This window comes from Nicotiana tabacum, chromosome 12, assembly GCF_000715075.1.
Source record: "Nicotiana tabacum cultivar K326 chromosome 12, ASM71507v2, whole genome shotgun sequence".
Lineage (NCBI taxonomy): Eukaryota > Viridiplantae > Streptophyta > Magnoliopsida > Solanales > Solanaceae > Nicotiana > Nicotiana tabacum.
The window spans coordinates 70,291,921-70,316,583 of record NC_134091.1 but is presented as its reverse complement, the minus strand read 5'-3'; the positions used below and the strand labels follow the sequence as shown (position 1 = coordinate 70,316,583).

Here is a 24,663-nt window from a genome sequence, read left to right as displayed (position 1 = left end):
GGTATAAGATGTACGAATAAAATTTATATCTTGTTTGGTTGGCGGTATAATAAAAATTATACCTCCAATCAAACAAGTTATAAATTTTATTTCAAACTTAATTCAGGATATTCCATTTTATCTATCATATCCAATCAAATATAAAATTATTTTATCTCATTTCTTATGTGGTATAAATTAGTTCCGGAATTATAATCCCAGATAACTTAGTCGGCGTAACAAACGACACCTAATGTCCTTAAGTCCTAACCTTCCCCTGCTTTGTTGACGATAACGTGTGCTCATTTCCCATCTTCTCTGTCTGAGAGACATCAGATATGGCTATATCTTCCCTTATTCCCAGCCCACCTCAATCCATTGGTAAGTTCCAGTTTCTTTATACTCTAATTTCAGTTCATTTGTATAAATGTAAATAAAACTTCAGTCTTTATTATCTTCTTGATTGCTCTCTCTTTTTTTCTCTTTTAGGATACCCAGCTGCTTTGTTACACCCACATATTAATGGGACTCCATGTGACTATGTAAGTTCCTTCACTACCTCTTGCACTGTGTGTGTGTGTGTTTTGCTGGGAGGAAGGGCATTGCTGTATTATGTGAATGAGCTTATTTTGTTTAAAATAATGTGGTAGTGATAGTCTATCTTTCTATGTTATTTGGCAGTTAATCTATTTACAAATTTTAGCAAGCAGAATAATTCATGCTTAGTGAGGGAAAATTCTATACTGAAAATACATGGCGTAATATAAAAACTTCTTTTCCTTAAAGAAAAAAAAGAAGAAGAAACTATCCAAAGGAAATTTTGCTCCATTCAAGTGAAACTTTTCCAGTGCCAGCATAAACTGAGAAGAAGACTGCCAATTCATCCAACACGGCTTTGAAAGAAATTGAGAATATCTCATGATCAATTCCGCCAAGATCTCTTCATTAGTTGGGGGAAGAATCAACAACAAACACCTACCCCTCTATTAGAATAGAAATATGGGACAAAAATTAATCCACTTGGTTTCAGACCGTCGAAATATAAAAAATTTAACAACGTAGCCTGAGGATATTGATTTTATTCTAAGATGGAACAAAGAATAATATTGGTATGCTTTTTGTTCTATATAAAAATAAATTTGTGATTTGTTTCTGCATATAATAATTGCAAGATTTGATACTCCATAGTTTTATAATCTTATGATAGATTTGAGGTCTTTAGGCTTTCTCGGCTATTTAGTTTGTTGAATTCAGGCTATCAGCTCTCTGAATTTCCTTCTTTATTTTGCTTTAGTACCTATTGTAGGTATGCTTTATGTGTTGATCATAGGAAATGCCGCATATTTCATTCCATTTCTTCTCTTAACCATTGTTACACATAATGAGAGTTCGTAATTTATAGCTAAAAAGGTATATTAGGAAACAATTTAGTTTCATTATAGCAGTACAGTCACCTAGTTGGTAAAACTTTAGAAAGTATAGATTGAATTCAAGCTTGTCTTTGTACTGTCAAATGTAAGTATTTCCCAATGATGGGGGGAATTGCCTTTCATTACCATTGCCAGGATTATTAGGAAAAAAAAACCATGTTGGTAATAGAGGTTTACAATACTAGTCTATGGTTGCCTGTTCAATATTTTTGAATATACAGCAACTACGTATGGCAGCAGTCTGAAAACTGGAGTGCTCTTGTTTGGTTGATCACTGAGATGCAACACATACCCAGTAAAAAAATTACTAAATATCTACAAATATTTGACTGTGAACCCAGTTGTCACTATATATTAACTTGAGATCGTAGTAGGAACCCATAACTTCAAATTCTGGATCCACCTCTGGCTGCTTGTCTCAATAACATCTGACTCGTGGTTACTCTAGATGCTCAGTAAATAGCAATGGTTGCTTTAGGGACTTTATACATAAGCTTCAGATTTTTTGTTCTATCAGTCGGTTGAGCACTGATGACTGCTCACAAGCAGAGGGAGGGAATTTTCTGTGAAAGATATTTTAGGCTCAGATGCTAAAACATAATGATGTTCTTGTAATATATCTAACATTTACTCCTTGTTTAGGTATTTCTACGTGTTAACGTTCAGAACTGTTGTCCTTTCTGTTGGTTGCGACTTGTAAACTTCAATTTTTGTTCCAAATTGATAGCTCTGTCATGGAACTACGAAACAGTATTATTTCTAGAAAATCATCAGTAACTGTCATTTTGGCTGAATATTTCATGATTACGTCCTAGTAGTCTATAACTTACAACTTAGGAAGAACTTCCCACCTAGCAAACAGGTTTTAGTCTGAAGTAAGCAAGACTTGATCACATGTAATTTCAATTGTAGGTATGCATCATTGTTCTCGTATAAAAGAAAAAGAAAGAGTGATATTAACTCTATTCAGTATATACCAATTAGCTTAAATCTTATTTTGTTTCTGTGACTGCCATTAATTTACTTTTCCACAGTTCATGAACTTCAGACCTTTATCTGTTGCAGGGAAACTTCCTAATACCCATGAGAAGAAAAAATATCCAAAGCTGTCGAGACACAAAATTCAGAGCATGTTCTTATCTGGACGGCTCAATGTCTGCACCTATTGAATTGGTGCAGTCAAATGGAAACGTCCCGATTAGTCCTCTCAATTCAGAAGAGGTTGTTAAAGTACTGACAAGCAGCGCAATTGAGACCTCAGATGCTTCATTGCCGCTGATGCAAAGATTGGTACTGTTAGATTTAGACCCTGCCACAGCAAAATTAACAATCAGCTTTCTTGGCCCCTTCCTATCAGCATTTTCGTTTCTGTTCATTTTGAGAATAGTCATGTCCTGGTATCCTAAGCTTCCAGTTGGAGAATTCCCGTATGTCATAGCTTATGCACCCACAGAGCCCATTCTTGGCGCAACACGAAAATTGATTCCTCCTCTCGCTGGAGTCGACGTAACTCCTGTCGTTTGGTTTGGACTAGTCAGTTTCATCAATGAGATTTTACTAGGCCCTCAAGGGCTGCTTGTCCTCCTATCTCAAAAACAGGTTTAGCTCTTGTTGCAATTTGCAAAAGTTTCTTTTCTCCTATAGAATTTTCCATCACCAGTTCTTTACTGGAGAAAGGGAGTGATATAGAGAAATCCTTCTGTCTTGCAGTTGTACAATTGCATGTATGATCTTGCATCTAGTAGTTTTAAAATCCAGTTGAAAGTTAATAGGATCCTCATTTTGTACAATCTGAGCCGGTGCAACTACTTGTATCTTATGGTTCATCCAAACAATTATTTACATTCTCCTGAGCTCATAGAACATTTTCTTCTAAAAGATCCTGTCTCTGTGAATGTCTTGTATCTTAGTGTTGTGTGCCAATTGTCCCTCATTGATTGAAGAGAGAAATTCTAATGGGTTTACAGGCCGAATGAGCTCTCCCACCTAATAAAGGGCTATTTGCAGTCGTATCTTATATTTGTAACACCTTTTAACTTGTATCTTATTTTTAAAAATTATTGAATTGGTAGCCAGTTGACAAAAAATAAATAATAATATGACAATAATATCCCTGACCACTTGTCACGACCCCAAATTTCCATCTCCGGATATTGTGATGGCATATAGTCTCTAAGACTAGGTAAGCCTAAAACATGCTAAATTATTAATAGATCTAAATCATTAACCATTAAATAGGAATTAGTAATTGCCATACATAGCCAACAACTATCCAATAGATTTACAATATCCCAAAATCATTCGGTAGTACGGAGTCTTTAAGTTTTTCTGAGAGTAGCTAAGAATATCAAATACATCACTGTTTGGAATAGAAGTAAAAAGTAACGATGTGAAGCATATAGAAGGTAACTCCGAGGCCTGCGAGCGTAGTGGCAAGTATACCTTGAAGTCTCCGTAGCATATCTCCAACAACTAGCTAATGACCGGCATGCTCAGAGGTACCTGGATCTGCACAAAGATGTGAAGAAGCGTAGCATGAGTACACCACAACGGTACACAGTAAGTATCAAGACTAATCTTGGTGAAGTAGTGCCGAGGTACAGTCGAGACACCTACTAGACATCATAACCTGTACAAGTATTAATCTAAACTAAAAGAGGAACAAATATCAAAATAAAGCTAAACACGGAAAGAATAGCAATATAACACTAGCAAACGGAAAGTAGAAACAACCAATAACAACAAGGAGTAAACATGTGATAATGCTGCAAGGTAATCAAAACATAGTTAACGTACAAGTCGAACCAATTAAGGAAAACAAATGATAACCAAATAATCAAGCTTTCTTTCGCAATGTTTACACAAGAATCACCTCCGGGTACTACACCTCATAATCACAAGTCACGGGTCCCAAATAACGAATCATAAACACATGGTATTTTGTGCCCACATTACATATCACAATTGCACGGACAACTCACGTACTACCCCGACCATTCACATGCCAATACCATTAATACCTCAATTTTGCACGGACAACTCACGTGCCAATAGTTATAATACCTCATATCCGCACGGACAACTCACGTGCCAACAGTCCAATCCACGCACAGAAGGCATGTATACCAGAATACAAGTATATGATCAATAAATATCAAGATTCATACTCTTGGAATGATATATGTGACATGTTACGGTGTATGCTTGTGCAAGTGTACTATCGCAGTTCAAGTCAACAGGTAAAATCGGATACATCGAGTAGCGCATTGGAAACAACACCACAAAACCCGTAATATGCATGACACACACAAGAAAATCACACCACTACACAAATATCATCAATAACAATGCCCCCAGGCCATCACAAATCATCCCCGACATACACCCCTTTGTCTCGCCGCGTGCGCAATAACAAAGTAAATGCGCGTCTTATCTCGCCACACGCGCATAAATTAATTATCCCACCTTGTCTCTCCACATGCACAAACCCAACATATATGGCCTGCTTTGTCATGTCGCATGTGCAAATATCAATAATAATAATAGTACGGACTACTCACGTGCAAACACCCCGACAATCCTTTCAACAATCCCACATGTGCCAAAAGATAACATAGCAACACAATATAACAACTCACACCACATGTGCCCATATGCCACAACATATCTATAACAACAATTCCAATACCACAATCACACATAGACCACGGCTCAACAACACTGAGTACAACAACAACAATAATAAAACGAGAGTACGTCAAGTAAATCAACACAAGAATTACAACAACATAATGAAACGGAAGAATAAGCACAACAATGAAAGACATAATAAGTAATAGTGACTTCAAATAAGTATAACTCAACAATGAGAGATATAACATATAACAACGACTTTAAATAAGAATAAATCAACAATGGAAGAGATAGCATGTAACAATAACTTCAAATGAGAATAACTCAACTATGAAAGAGATAACATGACAATAAAAGAGGCAACAATTTCAATTAAAGTATATAAGAGTATATTCGGCAATAAAAGATAGAACATGAACTAACGAGTTCAAATAAAGCATGTAAGGGTAAATTTAACAATGGAGGATATAACATGATAGGGCAACTTCAATCAAATGTACATAAGAAGCCTATGGGTCTAAACCGGTCAAGTTTCCACATATAAGGCTGTGTACACACTTGTCACCTCATGCACACGTCTTCCACGTAATTCAAATAGTGCAATCAAACCAATCCCTAAGGGGTAGTTTCTCCCACATAAATTTAGGCAAGATACTTACCTCAACTAGGCCAAATCAACACTCAAAGATAGCTTCTCCCTTAAAATCCGCCTCCGCACGACTCCAATCTAACCAAAAACGACTTAATAATATCAACCAATGCAAGAGAAATCAATTACAATTAATAAAGCCATGATCTTTAAACAATTTTCCAAAGTCAACAAAAGTCAATCCCGGGTTCGCCTGGTCAAAACCCAGTCCAAGGGTAGATTCCGACTACCCATAACCCCATGAGTCTATATAGTGTTTTTTTTCAAAATTCGAGTCCAATTCGACTCTCAAATCCCAAATTTTTATTTTTCAAAACATAGATAAAATTTCTCAAAATTTCAGTTTGTTTCTCACAAATTTGATGTAAAATCTCATATATAATCATGAAATATAGTTGGAAATTGATTAAAACTATTTACCCAATGATTGTAGGTGAAAATGCCCTCTCCAAATCGTCTCCTACCGAGTTCAGGGTTCAAAGATATGAAAAACGAGACTAAAATCCCGTAATTCAACCCTTATGTTCACCTGCAGAAACCGTAGAAGCGGCTTATTGTTCGCAAAAGTGAACACTGGCAAGCCCACCCAAACATCACAAAAGCGACAAAATCTTCGCAAATGCGAAGCATGGCCCATTGCAAATGCGACAAAAAGCTCGCAAATGCGAACTAGCCACTGCCCCACCATTATTGCAAATGTGACTAAGGTTCACAAAAGCGACATCGCAAATGCGGAGCCCTTATCGCAAATGCGAAAACCGCCAACATCCCAAACCTCATAAAAGCGATGACCCCCCGTATATGCGAACCATATCTCACATTTGTGAGATCTGCTGCACCTGACCAGAAACCAGTAATCTGAAACTCTTCCTAACACGTGGAAATGTGTCCGAAACTCACCTGAGCCCTCGAGGCTCCACACAAAACATCAACACAAGTCTAAAAATATAATACGAACTCGCTCGCACAATCAAACCACCAAAATAACATCCGAAACCACGAATCGGACCTCTAAAACACATGAAATTAACATTGAAACTCAAGAACTTCTAAAAACACAACCACGCATCCGATTCCTATCAAATCAACTATGACGCCAAACTTTGCAGACAAGTTCCAAATAGCATAATAAACATATTCCAAGTCCGAAAATCAAAATCCAAACCCGATATCCATAAAGTCAAATCATAGGCAAATCTAAGCAATTTCTAAACCTTCAAATTGCCAACTTTTGGCAAAACATGCCAAATCAACCTAGGGACTTCCTAATTCAATTCCGGGCATACGCTCAAGTCCAAAATAACAATACGAACCTATCGGAGCCATCAAAACACCTTTCTGGGGTCGTTTTCATAGAAGTAAAACCTCAGTCAATATTTCCAACTTAAGCTTCTAAAATTAGAATCACTCATCCAAATCAATCCCAAAAAATCCGAAGATCGAATCCGACCATACACGCAAGTCATAATACACAATATGAAGCCACTCAAGACCTTGAAACACTGAACGGAATGCTAAAGCTCAAAATGACCGGTCGGGTCGTTACATCCTCCCCCTCTTAAACAAACATTCGTCCTCGAACGTGCCAAGATTCTTTCCAAAGCCATCAAATCACTGTATAAAATCTCCATACACATATACGCGGGTGATCCTATGTCACCCAAATCCACATAAGCTCGACAACATCATCCCAACCGAAGATTATTCCTTCCACTCATGCCGATAAGCCTTAGAATTACATTTCCACATCCACCAAGGACCCTATTATCAAAAAACACACTGTAAAATCCTCAACTAGTTGTAACGGCTCATGCATACATCCACAAGATATCACCACACGATATAACACACCACCCATATGGCCATAGCAACAACTCTGACCACAATAGCTGCCCATTACCAAATCCGGTACCGGTAAATAGTCTCATATCGACTAGAACCTTGTTCCAAACCTTCCCAATACTGACAATGATGCAAGAAACATGTGAAACTCATAACTAATCACCTGACCAACAAGTCACATCAAATGCCACTTGGGCACATACATCGCAATCCAATCCTAACAAGCACAACCTGAATTTGACTGAACATGGAAAAAGAAACATATGGGAGAACTATCAAACTAGTCAAATACGTATAACTCCCCATCGATACCATGCTACGGATCCAATCCACTAAGAAAAAACAAGACAGACGCGACAACCACAACGAATCTTACCCTAAAATAACATCACCGCGACACATAGCCCGATAAAAACACACCTATCCACAAAGAACATCAGGTCCCCATCCTCATCTCGGAATAACAAGTAAGATAAACATCTCAACAAATAAAACACTCTACTAACTCAATACCGTTGAACCAAAACCACAACACGTAACAGACTTTCCATACATGTAGAGCACCCAAATCACAAGTCGTGGTCAAACTGCCCAGAAATCACATCAAAACCCGTTGTATTAATTACCAGGAAGTCCACCCCAAGACTCATGACCCTTAATAGCGACTAAACCAAAATGATATACATGAGTTATCATAATAGAATCCCTCAACTAGCGTAAACACATAAACAAAGTAAAAGAATAAAAAAACACAACCTTACATGAAGCAAGGTAGGAGGAATCTTACCAATAGATGGACCGGATCGAAATAATACTAATACATCTCCATAACCAAACGAAACCACACCTATAATGACATCATATGGTGTAGGATCCTTAGTCCAACTAGGAAAAGCATAACAATGGGCCTGGCCTCCCCCTCTACGATGACCTCTACCCTCCTGACCTCCACCCCTAGCTGACGGTGTAGGTATAATAGCAACTGGAGTGGAATCCATAGCCTGAATACTATACTGTGGTACACCAGTCCAAAGTCTGGGACAATCCCTCATCATGTGCATGGTATCCTCACACTCAAAGCAACCTCTCCGCTGACGTGGCTGTGGAAGCTGTTCGAAACGGTTACTCTGGGACACATGGATATCTGAAGCGCCATGTGAAACCTGAAGTGTAGACTGAACTGGCTAACCTGCAAAGCCTCTACCATGACGCACCCTGCCTCCAAACTAGGGATCAGTAGATCTTCCCAGTCCATGAGGCCTCTTAGCCTCCCTGTCCTCCCTCTCCTGGCCCCGTACCCCCTCCATCATCCGAGCAATCTCTACAACCTACTGAAATAGAGTATTTGTCTCCAACTCTCAAGACATGCTAAATCTAATATCATAACTCATCCCCTCGATAAATCCGCGGAGTCGCTCTCTGACCGCAGGAACCAAGGTAGGTGTATGTCGGGACAACTCGCTGAATCTGATGGCGTACTCTAACACTGTCATAATGCCCTGGTGCAACTGCTAAAACTTTGTGTGCCATGCATCCCGGAGGAGTCTGGGGAACAAACTCACTCAAAAACATCTCTGAAAACTAAGCCCAAGTGACTGGGGCTGCATTAGCTGGCCTACCCTCTTCGTAAGCATGCCATCACCAATACACTGCTCCTAATAACTGAAATATAGTAAAAGCAACTCCGCTCACCTCCATAATACCCCTGGTGCAGAGAGTACAGTGGCACTTCTCTAGAAAACCCTATGCATCCTCGGTATCTGTGCCATTGAAAGTAGGAGGATCATATTTCTTGAACCTCTCAAGCCTCTTCTGCTCCTCCTCTGATGCCTATAGACTGACCTCAAGCTGAACAAGAATAACAGGTTGTACCGGCATAACACCCAGAACTTGACCAATGTGAGACCGCTACTCTGGAGTACGAGCAACGGGAGTTTGAGCTCCCCCCCAGTCTGTAAAGTAGCTGGTGCAACCAGGATCAATTTCACCTGAGACAATGTAACAAACATGCTCAGGAACTGCGTGTAATGACCCGATCAGTTATTTTTGAGCATTTTCATCCAGTTCGGCAGTTTAAGGTCATAGGTAACTTTGCCTGATATATTATGACTTGCGTGTATTATTGGATTTGATTTTTGAGTAGTTCAGGATTGATTTAGAAAGATGACTCTCACTTGAGAAGCTTGAAGTTGAAAGAGTTGATCAAGTTTGACTTTTGTGTATTTAACCTTGGATCAAAGTTTTGATAGTTCCGTTAGATCCGGATGGTGATTTTGGACCTAGGCATATGCCTGAATTTTGCATTTGGATATTTCTAGAATGTTTTGGCGATATTTGGCGAAATTGGCAATGTAAGGTTTAGAAATTTCCTTAGGTTAGAACATGGTTTGACTTTATGGCTATCAGGCCCAGATTTTTGTTTCAGGACTTGGAATAAGTCCGTTTTGTTATTTAGAACTTGTCTGTAAAATTTGGTGTTATTCCGAGTTGGTTTGATAGGAATCGGACGCGTGGTTGTGTTTTTAGCAATTCTTAAAATTCATTATCATTTTTATGTGTTTGATGTCGGATTCGTGGTTCTAGATGTTATTTTGGTATTTTGATCACGCGAACGAGTTCGTATGATGTTTTTAGACTTGTGTGTATGTTTAGTGTGGAGCCCCAGGGGCTCGGGTGAGTTTCGGTTGGTTTTGTAGAATTTCGAGTGTTGTTGCTGGTTCCATCGCAATTGCGATGTTTTGTTCGCAAATGTGACAATCGTATTTATGAGGTAATCCTTGATTTTGTGAATATAGGCTGCTGGGGAAGGGATCTCGCATTTTCGAGGATTGCATTGTAATTGCGGAGACTAGAGGCTCGCTTTTGCGGAACTAGAGTCGCATTTGCGACATGCCGCTAGGGGTAAACAACTTCGCATTTGCGAAGTTTATTGTCGCAAATGCGACATTAGCAGGTCTGGATGGGTTTGCTCTTTTGATCCCTTTTTCAACAATTGCGGGGTTCACTGTTTGCATTTGCGAACCTCAGGTCGCAAATACGACATCTGCACCTGGTTATATGTTTTGAATTTCAGAACTTAGTCTCATTTTATCATATTTTGAGCCCTAGACTCGGTGGGAGGCGATTTTGTGGAGTGATTTAAGTGATTTTAATTAATTTTCAATTATATTACATGATTATATACAAGATTTAACATCAACTTCATGAGAATCTAAGAGAAAGTTTGGGGATTTTTGTCTATGTTTTGAAAAATAAAAATTTGAGATTTGAGAGTCGAATTGGACTCGGATTTTAAAACAAAATACATATATGGAATCGTGGGGCTATGGGTAGTCGATATCTACCCTTCGACTCGAGTTTTGACCGGGCGGGCCAGGGGTAGACTTTTGGAGAATTGTATAAAGATCATAGCTTTATTAATTGAAACTGATTTCTCTTGCATTATTTGATATTATTAAGTCATTTTTGGCTAGATTTAAGCCAAGAGGAGGTGAATTTTAAAGGGAAAAGTTATTTTGAGTGTTGATTTGATCTAATTGAGGTAAATATCTTGCCTAACTTTGTGTGAGGGAAGCTAGCCCTTAGGTTTTGGGTTGATGGTACTATTTGAGTTATATGGAAGACGTGTACAAGAGATGAGGAGTGTGTACACGGGCTTATATATGGTATTTGACCGGTTTAGACTATTAGTCTTCTTTCATGCATTTAATTGAAGTTGTCATTTCATGTTATATCTTTTATTGTTAGGCTTGCTCTTACGTACTTTACTTGAAGTTGTTAGTACATGTTCTATCTTTTATTGTCAAGTTTACTGTTATATGCTTTAATTATTAATTGCAATTAGTTGTTTAATTCATGCCTTATCTGTTACGTGCCTTAATTGTTAATTGATTCTTTGTAACTGTGCCTTTATTTATGAACTGTCATTACTTGCTATTTGATATTGTGAGTTATCATGTAACTATTTTATCCGCTTGTGACTTTCTTTGTTTAGCTTCTTTATTGCATTTAATTTGTGTGATACGCTATAGTTAGTTATAGTTTGTTTGTTCAATTCATATTGTTTGGGGATCGGTTTGGACGCTGCAATGATATTGAAATGATATGATATGAAGAGATAAGGAAGGATGCTATAATATATGTGGGATCGGGTTGCACACTGTAACAGATTGATATGTTGTAATTGTTGTGACAGTAAAGGTATCCTTGATTGTGATTCTCATGGTACATTCTATGTTGGAATGGTTTATCAGTTGAATGATTATTATTTTTCCTTAAATTAGTTCACTTGTATTTTGATCACATTTGGTTGACTGTTGTTATTCTAGTATTGGAACGATAGTGACTTCTTGTGTGAGTCATGCATTCTACGTGATTTGTTATGTTATTTTAATGTGACAATTTGTGCCTCTCTCATTACTTGGTGAATTGATTGTCAAGATGAATTTATTGCGGGGAGTAATCATCTCATAATCCGTTGAGTTATTGGTAACATAACGGTTTTTAATAAAAAGAATGGTCAACATGCTTTACTTTATGTGACACTTAAGACAAAACTCGCCATCTCACTCGGTACTTTACTATATTTAAATGGCCAAATACATATACAGACCCTTAAAGTTGCCAGAAAATCCCATTTAGACACTTGAATTTAGCTTTGTTCCAATTGAACACAATACTATGTTCATAACCATACCTATTAGTCACAACTAGCTGACTACTCGGCCAGGTGTTATATTAAGTGAAGGCGTGTTTTTAAACGCAACTGATGTGGAAAGCTAACTAATTAAAAGGCGCCAACTGTTTTAATACGCCACATCATATTTCTAAGTAGGCACAAAATTAAAAGACCCATTCATTACTAAGTAGGCACCCGTTCTCTCTCCCCGTTAACTCCAATTGAATAATGACGATTAGAGGTCCGGAATATCCCTAGAAAAATTCCATCAATTACTTTCGATTCTTATTGTATTTCCAGTTTATTCTCTTTGATTTATCATTGAAATCATCTCTTGTTTCATATGTTGTGGGTTGTATGGTTATTTACAGTTGATTTGCGGAAGTTATCAATTACGATTTGAAAATTTAATTTAGGTTTTTGGGAAGACTGTCAACGACTAATGTTATTGGATTGCCTATGACTCGAGAGGTATTATTTTTTCCTTTATGTAGCATGCATTGATAAATTTTAGGGTTTTCAAAATTCTCTGTAAAGTTAGGGTTTTTTTTGGGGTTTTCCTTCGAAATATTCTGTCAACTTTTGGTGATATATTTTTGGGGTTTTCTTTGAGGGAATCTTATGGATGATTATATTATAACACGCTTTCACTATGGGGGTGCATTTATCAATTATGGAGGCCTAGAATATGTCGGGGAAAAGGAACCTGAAGCAGTTTTTCCTATTGATAAAGACCATTTTTCGATGATGGAACTGCTATATTATACTAAAATGTTAGGGTACCCCACTGTTGAAGGATTTTATTATAGAACCTTAAAAAGTGATGACTTTTTCAAGGTTGAATCTGATTCTCATCTGTTAGACATTGTAAAAGACCTAGTACATTGTAATTGTTTGGATTTATATGTGGTGCATATGGTTAATGAGCCAGAGGTGGTTGAAACTTTGGGCCAGGTAGCTTTACTAACTGGGCCAGAAGTAGGTGAGACAGATAATGTTTCTGGTGGTGCTAGGGCAACAAATGATGGTTATATTAATACTCAAACGACTGCTGAGAAAGACCTAGGTGGTGAGAATGAAAACTTAGAAAATATTAATATAGAGGTGGATGAAGGATTAACTGAAAAAATGAAAGGGTTGATGTTGATGTAGTTGATGAGAGTAATCAACCTGCTGAGGAAAATATGGATGGGGCTGAAACAGATCTAGAAAGTAGCTCTGACTCACAAGAAGATGGTATTCCTAAAGAAGATGACTCAGAGGTTGATGAAGAGTTGAGATCTGTTAGGGAAGAAAGAAGGAGTAAACAAAAGAGTAAGGTCCAAAGAAAAAAGGTTGTTGCAAAGAATGAAATACCTATAGGAGAAGCTGGAATTGATAGAGGCTTTGAAGACATTGGAAGGAACAAGGCTGCTAGATATACATGAAGGTTAGGGGGTGATGAGCAGTTTATTGATAGTTTAGAGGCAGATAGTGATGACTGTAGAGATGAGTTAGATCCTGAAGCTGTTAGGGGTGTTGATCTACCTGCTAGAAGAAATAGTAGTAAGCTAATGTATGGTGATGATTCTGTTGTGGTTATATTTGAAGTTGGGATGATATTTGAGAATGTTGTAGAATTTAGGAAGGCTGTGGCAAAGTATGCTATTGAATACAAAGTCCAGTTGAAACTAAAACCTAATGAAAAGGAAAGAGTGAGGGAAATATGCAAAGAAAAGAGATACAACTGGTTGTTGTATGCTGCACTTGACAAAGATTCAGGTGACTTTATGGTGAAAAGTTATCACCCTGTGCACAAATGCAACACTTCAAACAACAACAAGTTGTGTACCTCTAAGTTTGTTGCAAATAAATTCAAGGATGATATTACTAAACAACCTTATATGAAGATCTTATATATTGGTGCATGACCCGATCTTCTGGGAAGGAATTGCGACCATACGAACCAGAAATCAAGAAACATCTGCGACAGTTGAGGAAGGAAAGAAATCTTCCCGAGAATACAGAGACAGTTGGTCAATCCTCAACCAAAGAAAAGATGGCGGGAGATGATGATAGTTTTGATTTGGCTGCGAGAGAGGCAACCCAACTTAGAGAAAAAGCTGCACGAGATGCTGAAGAAGCAACTCTCAGAGACACAAATTGCTTAAGAGGAGGAGAGAGCTCGAAGAATAGCTTAGAATCAGCCTTTGGTTCTAGACTAGTTTGGAAACATAGCTCCAGGCCAAGGGAGACCACTTGGTGATTACGCTAGGCCAGTCTACAACCGAGGTTTATCAAGTGTGAGACCTCCTTCAGTTGCAGCCAACAATTTTGAGTTAAAGTAAGGGTTGCTTCAAACCCTTCAAAACATTTGTGTCTTTAGAGGAAAGATGAACGAAGATCCAAACAATCATCTGATGGACTTCGAGGAGCTAATGAACACCTTCCAATATAATGGTGTGTCACAAGATGCAGTCTACTTAAGGGCATTCCCCTTCACTCTCAAGGATGATGCAAAGCACTAGCTTCGAAACTTGCCTAATGGATCGATTAGTACATGGAATGAGATGACCACAAGATTTCTTGACCAATATTTCTCATCAGCAAAGACGGGCAAGTTTAGAAGGGAGATCCACAACTTCTGTCAGAATGAGACTAAAACGGTGTTTGAAGCTTGGGAGAGGTTCAAAGAAATAGTGCGTAAGTGTCAGCATAGTGGAATAGAACTCTGGATGAAACTCCATGATTTTTGGGATGGATTGACACCAACCTCACGTAGGACATTGAGCAACGCAGCTGGAGGTCCATTGATTAAAAAAACTCCAGAGGATATAGTCATAATTTTAGATGAGTTGTCTGAGGATGCAAATCAATGGCCGCCTGAAGTTGCTGAAAGAAGAAGAATAACTGGAGTTCACCAGGTTGATACTAACACATCGGTGCAGGTACAACTTAATGCCATGGCAAAGGAAATAAGGAAGCTAACCTTAGCTTCAATACATAATGAGCCTCATGCAGCATGTGACATATGTGGAAGAGGACACCCTACTCATGAGTGTCAAGCTTCAATGGAGGAAGTTAATGTTGTGGGTAATTATAATTTCAATGCAATGGAGTTCACCCGGGGGTACAACAAATGCATGGCAATAAAACAACTCCAGATTTCAAGGAGCGCTTGGTTTTGTGAATCAACAGAGGCAACAGTTTCAGCCTCAACAACCAATTCAGTCTGGGTTAGAAGATCTAATGAAGTCCTTCATTGTCAAGACAAATGAGAGATTAGATACTCATGGTTCAGCTATCAAAGAACTTGGCACAAGGTTGCGAAATTTGGAGAAGCAAGTGGGACAAATTGTCACCATATTATCTGAGAAGATCCCAGGTACTTTGCCAGCTAACACTGAAAGGAACCCCAAAGAAACTGTAAATGCTGTAACTTTGAGAAGCGGGCAAGTGTTGGACGAGCCCACTCCGGTCCAAAAAGAGAGTGTGCCTGAAAAAGAAATTGGGGAGTAGCTGAAAAATGAAGTTGATAAAAAGAAGGCAGGAAAGAAGAGAGCTGACAAGAAGAAGAAGAGAAGGAAACTTCAAGAAGGGAGGAATCTGATGATGTGAGCAAGCACATGCCTGCTCTACCTTTTCCCTAAAAGCTCTATAGAGAAAAGCTGGACAAGCAGTTTGAGAAATTTTTAGATATGCTGAGACAGGTTAATGTAAACTTGCCATTCACAGAGGTGCTCTCCCAAATGCCAGCTTATGCAAAATTCTTGAAGGAGATCCTTACAAAGAAAAGGAAGGTCGAGGAGACATCAGTTCAAACTCACAGAGCATTGCAGTGCTATCTTGCAAAATAAACTCCCACAAAAATGTGGAGATCCAGGGAGTTTTACTATACCTTGCTCTTTAGGCTCTATTAAATTTGATAAATCCTTATGTGATTCTGGTGCCTCAATTAATTTAATGCCTTTGTCTATTTACAGAAAGTTGGAGAGTGAGATTTGAGAGATAAGGTTGGTACCAATATCTTTGCAGCTGGCTGACCAAAAACTCTGATACCCGAGGGGATAGTGAAAGATGTTTTAGTGCGAGTAGATAAGTTTGTATTTCCTGTGGACTTTATTGTAGTAAATATGGAGGAGAATAATGAGGTCCCTCTCATTTTAGGAAGACCATTCTTAGCAACGGGTAGAGCAATATTAGACATTCATAATAGAAAACTCATGCTGAGAGTGGGGGAGGAGACGATAACCTTTGAGATAAATATAGAAACGAGGTTAAAAAGGAGAAGCCAGCTGCAAGTGTTGAATGGAAAGTGAAGAGTCCAAAAGAAAAGGTTACAACGAGTGGAAAGGATAAGTGTGGGGTGTACCCCAAAAAGTCTGAGAAGAAGCTGTCTGCATGGATGTGTGCACTGGTTCGGGCGTGTGGAATGGAGCCCGACTTCGACTCAGACCCTGACTAGATATTCAGGAAAGTTTCCTCTACCTTATGATTTTAATTGTGTGTCATGGGGACATGCCACAACTTGAAGTGTGGGGTAGGGGGATAATTATATGTTGTATGTTGTATGTATGTTAGTTTTAGTTTTTGTTTTGTAAAATTGGAAAAAAAGACATAATTTATTTTAAAAGTTTTGACTTTTCCCGATGATGGATATCATTCGACAGGTTTGTTGAGGGATTTAAGTCGAAAGAAAAAGACAAAAAGATTTTCTTTTGTTAGGTAGTGTAATAATTCCCCCTTGGTTTTTCTTTGTGCCGCGGTTCTTTTCCAAGGGTTTTGTTTGAACCGGGTGTAGTTAGTTTTGTTTCTAAAGTAGGAAACCATGTGCTATGATTTGAATTGGAAGAAATGTCTCTTGTCTTTATTATGCCTTGAGTATAGTGAGTGCTTTAGCTGTGACGCTTAGGCTCAGCTTTTGACTCTTGAATAAGCACCTTAAATTATATAAGTTTAACTTTGCTTAACTGCTTTGACTAGAGAGTCTTTATCATCCAATCTTGAGTGAGTTATGTGCCATGTGTGTGTGAGATTTTTGTGTTATTTTGTACATTGCATTTGATGTCTAGAACTTTCCTAGTGTGTTTGCAAAGCGAAATAATAGTTTTGTTCAGTCTGGGAAGTGATATAGGTATTTCTTTGTTGAGCCAGTTATATGCTTTTACCCACCTAATTGTTATGTATCTTAGTTAACCCCGTTGAGTCTGTAATCCTATTTATTTTGGCAACCACATTACAAGCGTTACCCATTTATTTGAATTGACCATCTATTTAAACTATTTACCTCTCGTGAGCACTTGAATTTGTTATGAATTTGTAAAAGTTGAAGTGTGGGATGGTTGGTTTGGCTTTTGAGTGGAACTATTGAAATAGGAGAGGTGCACTGTTTTGAAAAAATAAGAGCCACTTGAATTGAAAAGAAAAAACAATAGTGGTATTGTTGTGAAAATATTCTTTGATAGTGGTAACTCTTCATGTAATTGTGATTAAAGAATTTGGGAGTTAATATATATGGATGAAAAGGTGGAGTCTTGGTTTGACTTAAGTGTGGGGTTTTGAATGTTAAAAGTATATGTATTAAAAGTTCTTAGGGAGGTGTAGTCACTCTTATATCTAAATGTATCCTACCTGTCCCGCAGCCTACATCACATCCAATTAAAGTCCTACTTGATCCTTGATTGAATGAGCTCAATTAGTAGAGTAGTACACTATGGGCAAGCCTATGGTTCATCTTTTGTGGCATATGAATGTTATTTCTGAGAGTGAGTGAAATCTTTCTATTTTGATTTCGTAATTGTTCTTAATATCTATTGTGTGTGGAACTACTCTCTATTGTTATGTGAGGGCACTCAATTTATGAAGGAAAGGTAATGCTTGATCTCTATGTTAGAGTAAGTGAGTAAGTTGTAAATAATGCATGGTACTTGTGAGTCAAATCTTGAGGTGAAGATGTTACACTATTGTGCTTAGTCTATTTTAAATATTCTGGGTGTAATGAGTTAGGAGAGTTGTTTAAAAAGGTCGTGTCTATATGAAGTATAGTTTGATTAATCGAGGACGAGTAATGGTTTAAGTGTGGGGTGTTGATGGTAGGCTATAATCTCATGTTTTAGTCGCTTATCGCACTCTAATTTATTGCACTTTAATTGAGTTGGAGCTTTAATCATTAGTGTTTTGCACTAATTATGTGTTTTATGCCTTGTAGGACTGATTCCGATCTATGTAGATGTTATGGAATGAATTCAAGCTATTCTGGAGTTTTGAAGTCTGAGTAAAAGCCCAAGGATTAAGTTGGGATCGTGTTCGGTGATCAACGGATGATAGCGCACTTTAAGAACGAAACGAAGAATCGAGCAGGTATATTGCGCAATGTCTAGTAAAAGGCACATAACATTTTGTTTAGAAATCCGTTTGGGCTCCACAATATATCGTTCAAAATCTATTTAAAAGGGCTACAACTTTCATGTTTTACATGTTTTCCAAATTCGTCGCCCAGTGCGACGCATCAGTGTAAAAATCTGTAAGAAAATAACAAACTTCAGAGACTGGGTTTTTGGGGTATGTCAGGAAAAAGCACTAATGCTACATACCCTGCTACACACAGTGTGACGCATGAAAAACAATAAGTTTGCAAGTTTTCCTATTTCAGCTAGGAAAAGGGAATTTCATCTAGGCCCGACCCTACTTGGTATAAATACATGGGAAAACGGTATTTTCTTGACTTTTGAAACATCTAAGACCTAAGGAGGCTAGAGAGAAGGCGGAGAAGCCAAAGAACAAGGAATTCATCATTCAATCCTCACTCAAGACAAGAGTTTGGATCATTTTATGCTTTTCTTTATATTTGTGATGAATTACTCCATATCTATGGAGTAGTTCTCTTTAGGGTTTGATGGATTTGGTGTATTGATACTTGTTTGTGGATAATTAACTCTAGTTTTATGTATTGAATCATTTTGGATGTTTTAATTGTTGCATCTATTTTTACTTGTTAATGTAATCGAGAGAGGCATAACTTGTGATATCTTTGCATTATATTTTGTTGGTTGAAGTTATTAATGCTTCTTAGTAATCAAAAGAGGCTAGTTGAATTGTTGATTAAACTTAGTTAGGAGGATAATTGAGAGAGGTTCTCCTAAATACCAATCCACTACGAATTCGTGCATATCTTCATCGATCTTAAATTAGTTCATCTTGTGAGGTTGAGACTTAATCGAGAGAGGAGTTTCTACTAAACAATTGAATCAATAATCAAGTGAATTCGAGAGACTCACTTGAATATTAGAAGTGTATTATCTAGAGTTAGATCCCAAACATTTATCTTGCGCCTATCCTAACGACCCTTATTTCTCCTAATTGATATCCTTCTTTGCTTATTACTTGCATTCTTTGTCACTAGTCAATAGTTTAGACTCTTAGTTAATTTTAGTTTAAATCACATAATTCTCAACTATTGATCATCTTGGATAGAAATCGAGCTATAAACTACAAAAATACTGTTTAACTCCAATCCATGTAGATACGATATTATATTTTACTATATTCGACTAGCGAACATATTTAAGTGTGTGTTTTGCGTTCGTCAATTATTTGGATGACACAATACATGTTGGATCCATGGTCATACGTACATATAGGCATACATCCTTCCTAGGGATGATCCGTTGTATACATGCATAAATCTATGCATGGTTATTTCTTAGTCCATGTGCATAATATATGCTTATCTTTCATTCATTTGCATACATCACTGCATATGGTCCTCGGATATGGACTGAGGTGCTAACATGAGGTTTCTGCCGTGTGGATATTGTGATATCGTTATCGATTGGGCACGAGGTCTTTTCTGTGCGCCTATTGTTGTGGCACGAGATCTTTGTCGTGCACTTATGATGATATTGTTATTGTTGTGGCATGAGATATTTACCATGCGGTTAAGGCCATATTGTTGTTGTTAAGGCACAAGGTCTTTTCCATGCGAGTGTCATTTATATGAGGCTTTATACCGTATAACATGTGGATATGGATCCATCTCCCTAGGGTCGCCCTCTGATATTTCTCCCTTGATGGAGTAGACGCGGATTGTGGTACTTTGATTGATGTGATGATGAGTGGGATATAAGGGTGGAATTCTTTGTTTCTATGAGTGGAGTATAAGGGTGGAATTCTTTGTTGATGCTGAGTGAAGTGTAAGGGTGGTATTCTATGTTGACTATGAGTGGAGCATAAAGGTGGCATTCTTGATTATGCAAGTGAATTCTCTTATCTTTGTCACACATTTTACATGTTTTCACGTTGCATCTAACATGCTATCCTATGCCTCTATTATTATTTGACTATTTGATTGTCAAGTTGGATTTACCTACGTTGAATTGATATTTCATGTTTTGTGGAGTTGATGGTTGTGCATCGGAGTAAAAGAGAGTTATCTTCATACATTCAAAATTAGACTCATAAACATGGTATTTAGAAAATTGATACGAAATTGAATCACTGTTATGTACAGACTTTTCACTCATGTATGGGTATTTGAGCACATAAACTATTTGGTGCTTGTCTCTTTGTGTGCAGAATTGGTGCAAGTTGTATTTGCTTGGTCTGTTTAATTGGCATAGCTCGTTTACTACCCCTACCCCAGTTGTGCACCTTTATTATTGATATTTTTTTATTCTGTGCCTGTCTCTCCTGGATACTTCCCTGTATTGTACATGTTATTCAAAATGAGTATCTTTTGACTTAAAAACCTTGTCACTACTTCTCTGAAGTTAGTCAAGATACTTACTAAGTACATGGGGTCGGTTGTACTCATATTAAAATTCTGCATCTTGCGTGCAAATCTTGGAGCTGAGTTATTGCGAATGATGAATGTTGTCATTGAAGTTGTAACTACGATCCAGACTCAAGCTATCATTTTAGGACTTCGTTTCTGTTTATGTAAACTTCAAACAAATATTGTATTTATTCTTCAAACAATCTATGTTAATCAAAATCATTGTGGCTCATGACTTGTACTATCAATCCTCTGGATAGTTGTATTTAATTCTTTTGCGGTTTTAATTATTATTATTGATGATTTCTCATTATAGTTGTAACTTGTAATGTTTGTCTTACCTAGAAGGTTAGGTTAGGTGCCATTACGGCTTGGTGGGATTTTGGGTCGTGATAAGTTGGTATCAAAGCTCTAGCTTCATAGGTTTTACTTGTCATAAGCAAATTTCTTGCAGAGTCTTGCATATCGGTATGATGATGTCCATACTTATCTTCGAGAGGCTACATGATATATAGGAAACATCCTTTCTTTCTTTACTTATCGTGCGACATTATTTCAGCTTGTCGCCTGTATCTTCAATTTCTTCCATTCATTAGTATGCGATGTTGAGCACTTCGGTATTAGCTGCGTACCGACAACTTGTGATGTCGTAGATGAGGTGTGAGATGTGCTCATGTGTTATGACAGTAGTCCAGTTTGGAGGACTCAAGGCCAGGTTTAGACCGTAGCTCGGGCTCAACAAATTCAGTTGTGTGAGTATATGCATATGGACTTTCCTGTCCGATAATATCCCTAGAAGTGAGATTGATGGCTCGGTGAGTGTCAATATAGCTATGTGATGAGTATAATGGGATCGAGGAATGCCCTTAGATGGTCAGGATATAACAAGAAGGATTTTCTTGGGATGCGAAGGGCTATGGATACTTGATTATCGTCTCGATGTGTTATATAGTCTCAGATGTGGATGTGTTGGTGGATCTTTCAGTTTTTCATTTGTGGGATGAAGTAGATTTTGCATCTTATTAACGAGCGTTGACTAAGAAGATTAATTGAGTGCATAGTGGTTGTGATCATGAAAAGTTCATCGAAAGATATCGGTTTGAGGATAAACATGTGGGTTATCTCATGCGGGAAGGTTGAGGCTATGTGATTTTTATGAGGTTTCTATGAAGAGTTTTCATTTATCTAATGGACGGTATGTGATATGATCAGAGTTTGGACCGCTTGAGGAAGTTCGCACGACTGTCACGAGGATGAGTGTGCACTTGGCAGATGATTTGGAGTGATTTATGACTAGTGCTACATGAGCTTATGAAGAATTCAACTGAATAATAGTGCAAGATCATGGCAGTTATGGAGAAAGAGTACTACGGGTTATCGGATGATGTGTTTTGTGGCTTCGAGCCAAGTGGCGGAGTCTACTTTCGACAATCAGATTGCATGGTTATATGTTATATTAGTTCCTGGACTAAGGGACACTTGCAGATTAGTTATGAGTTAAAGGGGATGACGTCGAGGATTACTCAAGTAAGGGAATTGTTGGATGCATGATGTCCTATACTTTATGGGTATATGCAAATCTTGGAATGATTTAGGGTTGATATTTGTTATGGATGTAGTGTGCTAGAAAAGGAATTGCTTGGTTTCTTCTACATGGATATTCATGTGCTAGTGGAACACAAGTCATTCGGCGCGTATGGGCTGTGCATTGGAGATTAGATCAAGGTGAATGACTCTCGAGAAGGTTCTAATGGGTTCGAGATTCATATGTGATATTTAAGAATTTTTGGATTTGGGTATAGTTAAGATCTCAGAATTGCATTGGATGGTGTCGAGACTTGTAGTATTTCTAGATCATTATTAGTTCTATATTTTAGTAACAAAGAGATGAAAGAAACAACTTAAGATTCACATAAGATCTTTTCAGAGCGAGCATTTTGGTTTGAGTTACTTTTGGGTTTGGCGATTTGTGTGACTTGGTTGATTTAGATAGATCTAGTTCCGATGGCTTGGCTATGTGTTAATGGGTTTTGAATAGTTAATGATGGTTTTGACCACAACTCGAGGTTGATGTCTTCTACGGGTATGAAAGGTTGTTGCGTGCTGCGATGTTCTTTTGGATTGGGTTAAGTGGAAGGTTATGGGTTGATGGGCTGTATCCTAACCGTGAATCAGAATTGATTACGAGATTCTTGCACTTTCATATGATAACATAATGGATGCGGTGCGTTGTGTGAGATTGAGATTTGCATGGATAAGGTTGCGGTTCCGTTTCGAAAAAGGTCATGAATTCTAGATAGCATGGGAGATTTCAGATGCTTTAGCGAATGCTAGCATTATCTGGTATCCCTTGAGAAGGGTGTTTATTGTAGAAGATGCATTATGTTTTGACTTGTGGATTCTTGATTGGTACTACAAATATCGCACGGTTGTGACTGCTGATGTTCAGGTTTTGCTACTCGACGCAGAAGATTTATGGAAGTATGTCTCATAAGGTGATTAGTTATGAGTGACGTATCAGTCATTTAAGCGGGAGAGTTGGAAATAAGATATGAAGATTCATGTATTCTTGAGGTTTAGAGACTGGATATGCTCAAAGGCAGACTATTCCTTGGTTACTAACTGCGAAGGTATGCTAAGAGTTAGAAAACTGAGGGTATGTGTTATGGATAGGTTACTGTGGACTTTTGGAAGGTTATTTACCTATTTTAGAATGATAGTAATTGATTTGGGGGCCCATTGATAGTCCTAATCAGAATGTATATGCTACATCAAATCTGATTTATTTACTCAGCACGACATTTGCTGGGGCATGTCATTGCCTAGAACTGATCTTATTCAAGTCCTGATATGTTTCACATGTTACTCTCTCATGCTATGATGGCTTGTGAAACTACTATTCACACGCATAATGTGGTTTTGTTTAGGCCTTTTGGAGAGACAACTCTTGGGATGTTGAGTTTCTTATTGCACCTTAGCTGTATTTTTTGTATTTGTGATATACTGTGGTATCCATTTCTCCATGGTAATGGAATGCACTTTGCGTGTTTGTTGTTGATATATAGTTAGCCGTGTTTGACATCTATTACTATAGCTTGGATCTCTTTTCCAGAGTTGCCTCCCAATTTCATTGGTAAGGAATATGTCTTCTCCCTAGCAATGAAGTTGAGAAGTCATTACACATAGATGTGGGCTACACAGAATAGAACTAGGCCTAGTTCTGTGAAGGCTAAAGTTGAGGTCGATTTGTTAGCATAATTGCCTAGCAAAATTAAAATTGTACAAGAGGATGATCAAACTAGGGAGGAGGAACCAAAGTGGATAAGAATTAGGTATGATTATATGCCTAAATACTGAAAGACTTGTAAGAAATAGGGATATACTGAAGGTGAATACTGGATTATTCATCCAGAATTTCACAAGGTGTTTGAGGAGTAGGAATATGATATGGGGAAGATAAATTAGATTACAAGCACTGCTGCAAATTCAATTAGGATTCTTACAAGTGGAAAGGTGGTTGAGAAGCATGTTACTAACCAAGCCAAGAAGGAATGAGTGCAAAGGAGAAGTAAATATCAAAAAGTTAGGAGAGGAAATGTGATAAAGAATAGAAAGGAACGGGTTGCTAGTGCTGGAAATGGTAATGTTGCCACCAAAAAACCATCTGATATGTTAGCTAAGGATGGTGAAGTCAAGGTTC

The 24,663-nt window shown here is 37.9% G+C and overlaps 1 protein-coding gene across 1 annotated transcript; it reads left to right on the top strand.

Annotated features, from left to right (window-relative positions):
- Nucleotides 1-202: 202 nt before the first annotated feature.
- LOC107777276 (protein COFACTOR ASSEMBLY OF COMPLEX C SUBUNIT B CCB3, chloroplastic) lies at nt 203-3,262 on the top strand. The gene is made up of 3 exons (XM_016597272.2): nt 203-360; nt 469-521; nt 2,475-3,262. The coding sequence occupies exons 1-3, from the start codon at nt 318-320 to the stop codon at nt 3,012-3,014; spliced, it is 636 nt and encodes a 211-aa protein (XP_016452758.1). The 5' UTR covers nt 203-317; the 3' UTR covers nt 3,015-3,262.
- The last annotated feature ends 21,401 nt before the right edge of the window (nt 3,263-24,663 follow it).